The sequence below is a fragment of the Psammomys obesus genome, unplaced genomic scaffold (genome assembly GCF_907164565.1).
Source record: "Psammomys obesus unplaced genomic scaffold, mPsaObe1.curated_primary_1811, whole genome shotgun sequence".
Taxonomy (NCBI): Eukaryota; Metazoa; Chordata; class Mammalia; order Rodentia; family Muridae; genus Psammomys; species Psammomys obesus.
In genome coordinates, this window is record NW_026585644.1 from 28,752,532 (window position 1) to 28,765,478 (window position 12,947).

At 41.8% G+C, this 12,947-nt stretch overlaps 1 protein-coding gene across 7 annotated transcripts in view; it reads right to left on the bottom strand.

Moving 5' to 3' along the window:
- The window catches only part of Ldah (lipid droplet associated hydrolase), a 75,706-nt gene that overhangs the window by 32,880 nt on the left and 29,879 nt on the right, over positions 1–12,947 (bottom strand). For all 7 annotated transcript variants that reach the window (XM_055625931.1, XM_055625939.1, XM_055625959.1 and 4 more), the window contains one exon: positions 11,735–11,904. In XM_055625931.1, the coding sequence (XP_055481906.1) occupies positions 11,735–11,904 (170 nt within the window). The remainder of the gene's footprint in view (positions 1–11,734; positions 11,905–12,947) is intronic.

Below are 12,947 nucleotides of genomic sequence, written 5' to 3' on the forward strand. Positions count from 1 at the left end.
CACACACACACACACACACACACACACACACACACACACACACACACACCGCAGTAGATAGTCAAAAGGCAAAATTCTAAGAAAAGGGAAACTTAGAAGAGTGCCAAGGAGTTGAAGAAGTTTCTGGAACTCTGATGGGACTCACGGAACAAGCGTTACAAGGTAAAGACGAGGTCCCTAAGCTTCCAAGAGCCTGCCACCAGGCTCAGGTCTCTCACTCAGCCATCGGCGTTCCTTCCCGGGACCTGGCAATCTTGCTTCTTCCCTGTGCACTACAAGGATGCTGGCCTGGAATGTCGGACTTCAAGGCAGCCACATAGTCTTATGAGACATGCCTCCCTTGGTGCCTCCTAGGCTTTTTCCACTTGAGGGAACTGTTTCGTGGTCTCCACTGCATATTGTTTACAGATTTTTCCATACAAGCAAGGAGCGAGTACAAACGATCTTACAGTATTGGCAGCTGTGGCAGAGGTCTCTTCCTACCTCAGAGACCACATCTGCATTTCTCATCTCCACGAACAGCTACAGAAAGAAGCTTCTGGATGGAATAAACACCAGAAGGCAGTTTCACGGACTTCTGCTCATTTGTTTCTGCTCTCTTCCCCTTTATCTCCATCCTGACAGCGATGTTCCATTCCCAGAGAATCTACGGAGAATCCACAAGCTGAGCATCTATGGATGTCTATGGAGTGTCATGTGGGGCAAGGTGCAAGCTGTACTTTTCTACAGCCATCTAATTGCAAAGGGATTCACAAATCATGTATTCTGCTTTATCACAGGCCACTCACTTGTCTCCCAGGGTCTCCTACTATCACTACAAATCCCTCATAACATGGGATCATTATGCAGAAGACACATGCCCCGGACCCCGTAATAATGGTTGTACACCTGATAACTGCAGAGCTCACAGACACTGTAAGAACTAGTTATTCTGTACTCACTAACTGGTTAAGCACGACGTCACACACTGTGGCAGGTATGAGTCTTCATAGTTATTATAGTTTTCAGTCTCTTATCTGTTGCTATCCTTTGGGGCTTTATTTGAGAGCTTGATATTCTTCTTACGGATTTCTAGAAATCCTTTTTAGTAAGAGGTCAGTTTGTTAGTGTGGCAGATAAGAACACAGTGCGTTCAAATCCTAACACTGCTCCCTACTGCCTGGCTGCCTGGACCTGAGTCATTAAATTATCAAGGTCCTTCCAAGTCTCCATTTCCTCTGGTGTGAGCAGGATAATAAAAGCCTCTTCAAGTTGCTGAAAGTATGAAAGAACATTCCTTATTATGACATAATGACTACAGTAACAAGACTCAATAAAAAATATTGCTTGTAAATAGCCACAAGGGTATTGCACACTTGAAACAAATTTTACATTTGAAAAGCAAGAATGTTGAAGGGGTTCAAATTTTTCTTTATTCTCCCGTTAACTAAAAATTAACATGAGGTACTGCATTATTTTCTTGGTTGTTAGCACATGGATAAGGGATATGTTAGCCTTAAAATATCCATCTGTCTGTCTGTCTACCTGTGTACGGCATGTCTGTGTGTGTGTGTGCATGTCACGGAGCACATGTAGAGGTCAGAGTACAACTTGTGCGAGAGCCCTCTCCTTCTATCACATGGTTTGCAAAAATAAGGCTTACACTGTCAGGCCTGGCAGCAGGCCTTTGTTCACGGAGCCATCTGGCTGGCCCAGGTGAGTCATTTTTAAAGCAACAGGCAAACTAGACATTTTCAGGGTAAAGCGTAAGCGGCTCCCGCTATGCTTTCCCATCAGCCATCTTCATGTTGTTTCAGGAAGCCACTTGCATGAGGGAAGCAGTCGGCATATGCAGTGCGTGACGTCCCTGTGGACGCTTCTTTATGGCTGGGTGCCTTTGCTTTTTAAACTGTTTATCCTGTCTTTCTGAAATATGAAAATACTTGAGCTTTTATGAGTAGAAAACAAATGCAAAAGAATGAATACTATAAAAAGAAATTCTGAGGACAAAGAGAATGGATCGTAACTGATGTTTCAAAGGATTAACTATCAACTTTGGTAGGAGTAAAATTACCCAATGATGTGGAAACTTTAAGAAAATACAACTATTTCTTAAGACACACAATGAAATAAATAAAAGGATAAATACCATAAAGACTGCAATTTACTTAACATACACATGAAAACAAAGAGCTGAAAATAGCTAAATACTAGTAGCTATACTGCTACGGATGATGGGTTTTTGTAGACTCATTACATAATTATTTTATTTCAAGTTCCTTAATATTTATAATTAGGATTTTTTAATTTTTAAAATTTCATAATAAAAACGTAAAATTATCCATGAAGAAATGGTTCAAAAACTTTTTTTAAATTTGTTTTATTCCTTGCTCTCTATAATAGTCTATACTGCTAGTGGCTGAGATGGTTTGCTGCTAAATATACTTGCTTTTTTTAAATTTATTTTTTTTTATTTTGTTCTGGAACAGAGTCTAAATCTATAGCCCAGGCTGCCTGGAACTCATTGTTAGTCTCGAACTCACAGTAATCCTCTTGCCTGAGCTTACTGAGATTCTCAGGTGCGGTAATGGAAGTCTTCCATCTGTTACATGTGAGACACTCACTTTCATGTAAGGAAGGAAATTAGGCGTTGGCTAAGTGAATTTAAGGACCATAAAGGATATTCAGAATCAGGTTTAGTAGACCATACCTCTGCTCTCAGTATTCAGGATGCTGAGGCAGGAGGCCTGCTATTGAGTCTGAGGCCAGGCTGGGCTACACAGTGAATTCCAGGTAGCCCTGACTTTAGATTTAAGACTCTGTCTTAAAACAAAACAAAAACAAACAAACCCCAAGCATATTCAGCAGTACACCATCTCAGTGAAACATACAGTAAGCTAACGTAGATCGAAAGGGAAAAATAAAGAAACTGCTTTTGTTAACTGCTAATTTTACTTTTTTTTAATATGAAACATTCCAAAATTTTAAAAAATTCTAAAGATAAAATTTAAGGTATTTGATATTTCCAGAAATAAAAATAATGCCTTGTGGACCAGAAAGTGGCGTCACAAAAAAGTTAGTAAACACAGCTATGCTCAGCCAGCAGCCACTTCACCTGTCCTTCCTGTCCTTTTAGACATGTGTCCCAAGAGCTGGCAGGATGCAGGGGGCACTCTATGACTGGCAGTGTATCCTGAGATCCGTGCACTGCTCAGAAGCCTATTAGATAAAACACTGAGTGCCGACATGCATGAAGAGGGTTCTGTTATGAACCCGTTTTCACTTTCTCACAGCTTTCCAAAAAATTGGCCTTTTGTGGTGAAATTTTCCATGCTTAGTTTCAGCCCAAAGGTGATTTTTTTTGCAAAGTTTGAGAAAAATATATTAAATAGTTTTTGAGTTATGAAAAGATGAAGAAGAAGAAAAAAAAAAGACCACATAAATTTTCCACTTTGAAAGCAGTTTCAGGATTTGCAAAAATATTCACATAGCTAACAGTGACTGAAGTTGAAAAGTTGAAAATTTCCATGTGTCCAGCTTTTCACAAAGTAGTCTGGGAGCTTCAGAGGAGATAATATGTGCACATATACATAATGAATATATATCCTGGACCTGGGAAGACTTCTCAGTGAGGAAACGCACCTGCTGCCCAGCTGATAACCCACACAGTGCAAGGACCGAGCACCCTCTGCACGACCACAGACAAGTGCACATCCAGGCACACAAAATAGATTAAAACATAAAAAATATAAAGAAAACCCCCAAATATATACGAAGTCAATATGTAACAAGTCACTGGAAAAACGGCATCCTACTATATTTAATACACACTTTGCCCAGAATAGATTCTTATATTCTAACCCAGAAAGTCTTTCACAAGTCAGAGTGTTCATGCTGGAGTATCTGATCCCCGTGGTTTCACACACCGGGATTCACTAGTGGAGGAAAGTGTGAGGTGACTGCGCACTGCTTCTGCAGAATTCAGTGTCCTTCATTGTCATCCCACATGGCCCAGCTCAAGTCTGTAATTCTGATGCTGTTTTTAGTTCAACGTTTGCCCTTAGCCTCAACAACATTCTCTCATGCTCTGATCCCTCCAAATTCTCTCCAAACTCCCTGCAGAGAAAACATTCACTGACTTTCCATTAGAACTTCCCTAGGTACTTGAGGAACTCAGTATTGAGGAAACAACAGTAAATATCTTCAGTTGAAGTCAAACAGCTGGAGAGATGGCTCAGTGGTTAAGAGTGATGGCAGCTCTTGCAGAGGACTGGGTTTTGATTTCCAGCACCCATGGAAGCTCTCAATGGATTTGTGACTCCAGTTCCAAGGGACCCAACACCCTCTTCTGGTCCTCTCTGGCACTGCACGCACGTGGGGCACAAATACTCATGCAGGCAAAACACCCGTATACATAGAAATAAAAATGGGAAAATTAAAAAAAGAAAAATATGTTCCCTTGACCAGTTTCTTATTTCCTATATTGAATTTTTCTTCTCAGTTGGCTTCCCAACTAATATCTATCATTCAACAGTCTGCAGCCTCCTTCTCTTATTTCATTAACAATATATTCTCTGGGGTAATCCTCCATCGTCAATTCCACCAATGTGACGCATTCCAGCTTTTTACCTTATTACTTGGCTGTTGGCTTGTTTCAGCTACCTACTTTGGGAAAGTACCACGCCGTCTCAGGACTCTGCAGGGGAGGTATTTGAACAGGGCTCAGCTGGATGGCTGCGCTGCTCCTGTATCAGTTGGGGTCACTGATGTAGCACTTAGTACTCTGAGAGGGCTGCTTAGCTAAGTGCCACAGGACCCACTCGTGCGGCCAGCCAGGCAATGCCAGAGTAGCTGGGCCTTTTATACAGCGGCTGCCTACTGAAGCAGAGGAAATAGAAGTTCCCACCCCTCTGAGGCCTGGACTTGGAGGTGCCAGAGCCTCACCCCCAAGTCACCACAGCAACTTGCTGAAAAGTAGGTCAGGCGAGGAGGCCTCAATGCAAATGGGAAAGGAACCATTTCTTGAGAGATGAACAATAGGGAACCAGGCTGTACAGTCCTCCACATCACTGCACCTTTCCTGACCTTCCCCTTTCTCTTCTCTCAGCTTCTGGGCTGTACTAGTTTGGATGAATGGCTTTCAAAACTTTTACCTTAACTCACAATTAGATATACATTCCAGAGTGTAATCCGAGATAGAAGCACACATTTATAAAATGAGAAACAAATGTGTTAATAAATACCTCTATTACAATATAAATATGTGTGTTCTATTTTTGAAGTGCATCTCTTCTCTTGGGAGAAGATTAGACTTCCCAACCTCATGGACCAAACAGTGGTGGACTGCAGTGGACTCTGAGGATAACTAAGTGTGACCTTCAGAAAGAGACTAAAATGCAGTTCACCCCCTTTCTATCCTCTCCATGAAGCCGGATATCTCAGACAGAGGCTATGCCATCAATTTGGATTCTGGAGTAAGACTGTTTAGAGAGCACTATACAGTGACAGCCTATCTTCAGGGGACTTGTATAGCAAGCAGGAAACAAGCCTTTTTTTGCTCAGGCTTGTTCTCTGTATCTGTATAATTGTGGTACAACCTAGAGTCTTACCCAGCCATATTGGCAACCCAGGACTCAGGATGCACCAATGACTATGGGTAATAGTCTGGGAGACATCTGTATTTTCTGCATCTTTCACTCTTTCTTCCTTTACACCAGATGAAACAATTCCCCCAGAATACGTACACCTGTGCCCTCTTCATTTTGATCTCCACTGGGAATTACACTCATTGTTGCTTACCTGGACTAGCAAACATGCCTGTTTACCTGGTTGTTTGCTTTTTATTGTACCTTCTTTTTCTGTTTCATTTTCTCCACTGAGAAACAAGTTTACTGGATGTGTGACATCACCACCCAGGATTCTTCAGTGGCTTTTAGCCAACCTGCACTGTCTGGCCCCCACAATCAGCCCAGGCTCTAACACCTGATGGTTCTCTGTAGCTGTATCGTACGGCAACCCAACTGAACGTTTCACCTGCTTTTACTAACTTCAGGGGCCTAGTGGCAAAAGTGAATCACCCTGCTCCCCCTCACCTTGAATTCTACGGGCATTTCAACACTTACAATGCACAGTACCTGCCACTTTCTATCTCATGGCATGTGCACTTCTAGAGGCCTGTTTGTGTATTTCAGCTGTGAAGAAGTGCTCTATTCAAAAACGCCTGCCAACAAGGCTGTTTTTCATCTTCTGAGTTGGAAGAAAGGTTCTTCTCTCACCACATCCTGAACCTCTCAGTTCCTCTCTACTTTGCTTCTCTTCTTATCACAGATCTAAAGACATGGCTCTGCCAACAGTGACTACAGCACATTGATCATCTCCTCTCCCTTTCCTGAAGCTTGGCCTGACTACTGAACGGAATGCAACACTGTTGCAGATGCTTCTTGCTGCATGCCTAACATGGCCGCAGAGCAGGGTGCTTCATCATAGACTGTCTAGATAACTTCACAGTGAGCAGAATTATCTGATTTTATTTTGTCCTAATATGGAGATGTACTCCTGAATCGACATGTTAAATAGCCAAACTTGCTGTTCCCCACTCTCAACAAAGCGTTTCAATCTACTTAGTAGGTTTTAAGTCTGAAATTCTGAATATCAGAAACAAAGAAAGAAGCAAGAGTCCAGTGTGGTGGCTCACCCCATCATCAACACTGGAGAGGCATAAGCAGAAGACTGTCTGGCCTAGCAAGTCAGACCCTGTCAAAACAAAAACACCCAGAAAAGAAAAACAAAAACAAACAGGAAAGGGGGAAGAGGGGTCTCTGAGCTCCAACAGCACCCATGCCCTTCTTTTGTCAGTTTTACTATACTATTTTTATGTAGACACTGTTCATCTTTACTGGCACAAATTGTAACACGGCACCAGTTTCTTCTGACCACAGCAAAAAGCATCAATGTGTTTTAAGAAGAGAAATGGCCCTAAACCAAGGGAGGAGACAGAAAACTATAAAATGGACAGATTGGACACATTTTTTAAAACGACAAAGGCTCAGTTCCTTAAAAATGTTCAGGGTACAGGCAAAATCTCCTGACCACATTTTATCCCAGCAGGCACCACCAGAGCACCACCAGTGACAGAGTTACTGTCACTGCTCTGAATCTATGAGAAAAAGTCCTCTCGGTGCACAGAGCGTGCTGACCAGCTACGTAAACCACGCTTCTGAGGCAAGGCTTCCCCGCACCCGGACGAGTGAGCTGCGCATTGTTGCGGAGTTGAAGCTATCTGGATGCCCAGGTAAAGGAAGACACTTGCTGTTCTGAAAGAGCGAGCTTGTTGTAACTGTGCACTTTCCCTGGGGAACACCAGATAACACAAGACAAATGTGCAAAGGATCTGCTGTCTCTGAGAAGATGTTATCCCCAGGTGCCAAGTAAATCCTTAAAGGGAAATAAAAGTGGAATTGCTTGAAACTACCTCACCATTTAGTCCACAGCCCAGGTAAGTCCTACTCTCATGTTTATGGAGATCTGACTTTACAGAATGGCATCTTCTTAACATGCAGAGGGCTGATGCTGAGAACCATATTCCAGACAATAGGATAAGGTTGCTACCTTTTTGTTTTCATGTCAACTATTGCACCTTACTCTTAATTGCTAGAGCAGTGGTTCTCAACCTGCAGGTCATGACCTCTTTGGGCGTTGAAGGACCTTTCTCAGGCATTGCCTAAGACCATCAGAAGACACAGATATTTACATTATGATTCATACAGTTATGAAGTAGTAATGAAATAATTTTGTGGCTTGGGGTCACCACAGCATGAGCAACGTATTGAAGGGTAGTAGCATTAGGGAGGTTGAGAACTGCTGAGCTAGAGCATCTGCAGAGCCTCCAACCCCATTAGCTGCAGATAGAAGTGGCCATGCACACTGCAGGCACACACCATAGTCCACCACCCAAAGGCTGAAGGACCACCAGACACCTCCTTAGACCCTCTTTACAAACACAGTGAACAGAAATGCATCCCGCTTCAAGATTCCACTCCAGGTGATGCTGAATCCTCACAATGTCCCTTTCTCTTACTTCTCACATGTACAAGGAAAGATGACTGTTAATTAAGCTCATCTTAGTTCTAAGAGCCTATGGGTTTAAAAACAATTGTGTTTGTCATTACAAGCCAGGGCAGCTATCATTTATCAGTCTCCCAATTAACTTTAAAAAAAAAAACAAAAAACAAACAAAAACAACAACAACAACAAAAAAGCAACAACTCTGCTCTGGCCACTACTTTCAAAATATCTGACAAACTTCTATTTCTATATTTTTATACATCAAATTTGATTAAAGAGAGCAACAAAAAAATTAATTCCAGACTTAAAAAAGGCAATTATTTTGTACTGCATTAAACTACAGGTCAGACAATATATCTGGCAATATACAATGTCTCTTAAAATGATGCAAGAGCAAACTTGTCAGTAATTACACGAAAATATTGCAAAATGCTGAACCAAAGGAAAACCAAACAAACCAGCTACCAAGCTGCAAATATGCCCTCAAAATCTTATGGGAGTCAAAAATTCCAGTAAAAACAACAGAAGAGATGGAAACACAAGTTTCTTATTATCACACTTCATATGTTATAAAACATAACAGCTAACTTATTTTTGGCAAAATGATTAGGGATTGCAACACTCTGGCTTCCACAAACAAACTTGATTGTCAAATGCATCTCAAATGGAGCATGTCATGTTAACTTCAGGCATGCAGGCACTGTGCTGTCTTAGAGACACTGAAATTTCAACACCTCAGCATGGATCACACCAGCAGTGTTAACAGGTCCAGATGTTTAATGGTTGAGAGGAGGATATAGTGGTGGGGAGTATCAACAAAGTACATAACTGAAACCATACAGAGTTTAAAAAAAGATTTATTTGTACCAGTGTTTTCCCTGCATGTATGAATGTATGTATACCACGCGTATGCCTGGTACCTACAAAGGGCAGAAGAAGGTGTCAGATCCCCCGGAACTAGAGTTGCAGAGGGTTAGGAGCTACCACGTGGGTTCTGGGAACTGAACCCAAAGCCTCTGCTAGAGCAACAAGTATTCTTTTTGTTTGTTTGTTTGTTTGTTTTCAAGACAGGGTTTCTCTGTGTAGCCTTGGCTGTCCTGGACTTGCTTTGTAGACCAGGCTGGCCTTGATCTCACAGAGATCCACCTGCCTCTGCTTCCCTGAACATGGGATTACTGATGTGTGCCCAGCTGCAACAAGTACTATTAACAGAGAAACTATCTGGAGCCTCAGATAAGGCCTCTGAACAGCGAAAACACAAACTGTATAGACGATACCTTTATCTCCCCAAAGGTGCCTTTCACGTACAATCACACAAATTATTTTCTAGTGCATGTCTCTCTTCTCTCTGTATGTGGCATATATATATGTGTGTATGGTCATGCATGTGTGCGCATGTATATGCTTATAATGTAAGGGTGAAGGCTGGTGCTGGGTGTCTTTCTCAACTGTGCTCCTCTAAATCTGGAGCTCACTAATTTGCTGAGGTTGGCAGGCTAGAAGGATCCAGGGATCTCCCCGCTCTTCTCCTACTGAACTGGGGTTTACAGCTGGTTCGGGAGATCTAAGCTCAGGTCCTCATGCGTGTAGAGCAGGTGTGTTGCTCACTGAGCCATCTCTCCCACACCATTAAAGAGGAAACACAGTTTCATAGCTCTCTGAAACTCTGTCATCAGAATGTATCTTTACAGACGATTACATTAAGCTCCTGTTTTCCCCTTTCCCCGCCCATCCCCCAACCTCAATTCAAATGTTCTTAGGAGACTGCAACCCTGGGATTACAGCCTAGTCAAAAGACTCTGCAGTCGGGGATCCAGTTCAGCTGCAATCAGATTTCTGACCAGAAACTGAGATACTAGATGTGTACTGTTCTACACCTCTAGTCTGGAACAATTGGAGATACAGCAGTAGGTTACCAGCACAGTAGTTAACCTAATGGATGAAGGGAGTGTTATATATATAAGATCTAGTGTTATTCCGGTAACAACAATAATAGATAATAAAATCCCAGGCAATACTGTTAAAATTTTGTATAAATCCTCACAAAATCCCTGAAGAACACATACATTATTTCCGATTTGCTGATGGAAACAGTGAGGTAGAGATTTAATGACTTGTCTAAGTTTATACAAACAAACAAACAAACAAACAAACAAAAATGACAAAAAATATTTGAGCCTAAGTGCCCAGAGCTCACAGTGACTGTGAAGAGAAGCACTCACATGCAGGCTGGGAGCTGGAAAGATGGCAGCTGCAGAGAGTGTGAGAGGACAGAAAAGAAATTTCAAGTGACACCAAGGCTGACATCAAAGGCAAAGCTGCTTCCTGAATAAAATGCCTTATGCAGGGAAAAATACAACTCGGTACAAGTAAGAATTCAATGAATAGAGTATAATCTTCAATTTATTGAATTCACACTTAGACATAAAAGTGTATTTTCTTATATCCAAAAGGAGAAAATTAAAATTCATTTGGTATTAAAAAACAGTCATGGAGACTATAGTCGTAGTCTTTCCAAGTGCTGGTTTGGGCACTGGATGTAGCAAGCTGGCAGGAAAGGAGGCAAATTCCTCGTGGGATCCAAGACCCCATTGGAGATATTTTATCACATGGAATGAAAAAAATCATGGACAGAGCCTCTGTGAAGAGCTCTTAGCTCCAAAACATGCCTTATATCCTGGAATGTCCTTGAGGTGGCATACAAGTAGTTTTTTATATACCTGCGTGCCAAATGAAGAAATAAAATTATCTCTGTAAATTTTATCCACTCAATGGGTCATTTAAGAGGTTCTTAAACAGTTCATGCCCTTTTGGGGGTACGTGAAGTTGGAACCTGTGACATACATAGTTGCACGTAAAAACCAGTTGTATGAGGCTGTGGGTGTGGCTCAGTGGTAGAGCACTTGCCTAGCATGTGCTGGGCCCTGCTTCCATTCTCAGCACCGTAACAACAAACAGTAAGACAAACAAACAAAATAACTGTGAATGAGGATGAATATGTTCCCAAACGGCAGCAAACCACAGCATAGAATCTAAACTTATGCCTACTTAGCATAATCCACAAAGATAGGCATTTACCTGTTGATGATGATAATGGCACATCATTCTGCTTTTTAAAAGAGACAGGAAGATTTTATTTAATTCTTTTTGGAGACTTACACTTTTTATTTTATTGTATGGGTGTTGTGTCTGCTTGTATATCAGTACACAATCTGCATGCAGTGCCTGTGGAGGCCAGAGGGGGCATAGGATCCCTGGACTGTGGTTACAGTCTGTTGAGGACCACCACACGGGTGCTGGAATCACACTTAGCTCCTTTAGAAGAGCAGTCAGTGCTCTTAACCACTGAGCCATCTCTCCAGCCTATGGATATTTTCAAAACAAGTCCTTTCCATGCTGTTCTCAGTAACTGTTCTTAAAGATTGCTTCATAAAAGATGGTAAGTTAAGCATAAATCAGCATTCTAGATGGTCCTAGATTCAATGACATTCACTGAGAAAAATCTCTCTTTCTTATCATCATTCACTGGAACATTATGAGTATTTCTTAAACATACATCTTTGGTAATAGATAAGGACAAAGGTGGCCATCATGCATTCCTCCCTCTGCTGTACAAGAAAGCAAAGGAAAGCTGACAATTTTTGCACATCTACAATCAGGTACTCACAGTCACCTCCTAAAGTGTACTTACAGGCAGCTCGGGGGCACGCTTCATGATGTGAAGAGTAATATAGCTACCTATGGAATGGCCAATGAGTATAAGCTTTATGTCCTTTGGCACATGAGCTCTCAGGAAAGCTATTTTGTGCTCTATTTGACCATTCAGACCATAGATGTCCTCAATTTCTTGAGCATTTGAATCTAAAAAGCAAAAGTATAAACATGCTTTAATTAATAAGTGAACAAGCTTATTAAGCCGATAGTACACTAGCTACAGGATTAGCTTATTGTAGAAATCAACCCTTACCAATGAACCGGAAAGGAAGCATTGTCTGAGACATCTCAACGCTCAGACATTATGAAACAGACTGACAGCCACAGACCTATGAACTAGAGGAGGTGAGATTCAAGTGCAGGTCTGTTCTCAAAGCCCATAGACTGTCAACTATCCCATGAACTACTGCTATTTAAGGCCAGGAGTTCTCAAACCTGATCATGAAACAGAATACTCGGAAGGTCTGTTGAAACAGATCGCTGGGCCCTGACACCAGAGTTTCTGACATAGTAGGTCTGGGTAGAGGTCCAAGAATTTTCCTTTCTGAGTGTCCAGGAAATGCAGATATGCGGATTCTAGGATTACACCCCAGGAACCACCAGGTTAAGCTAACTCATATCCAGTGAACTAAGAAAACATATGCTACCGCCTGACTATGTTAAATAATCTGTTTATATTTAAAGAACTTAAAGACTTAAGTAGAAACCTAAATGTTAACTCATACAGTCGTGACCTGAAATAGCCTTCCTTTTTGTCCCAACTCTTTTTCTATAATCTTCAGGACCTAATTAAAAGCTACACTTGCTTAACCTCTCTGACCCAGAAAAAAATGTTATGCATTCACTTATAAGTGGATATTAGCTGTTAAGTAAATGATAAACATGCCATAGCCCACAGACCCAGCAAGGCTAAGTAACAAGGGGGGGGGGCTTTAGGGGAGATGTATGGATCTACCTGGGAAGAAGAAATGGAATAGATCTTGTGGGTGGACTGGGGATAGGAACAGGAGGGATCAGATGGGGTGGGGAGGGCTAGAGAAAGAATATGGGGAGAGGTGATTGGAACTGGAGGGCATTTGAGGAGTGATGTGGAATAGTCGTGCAGCAGAATCTCCCTGGAATCTATCAGGGTCCCCCTAGTAAGGATGCCTAGTAATGGAGGATACAGAGCCTGAACAGTCCAACTTCTA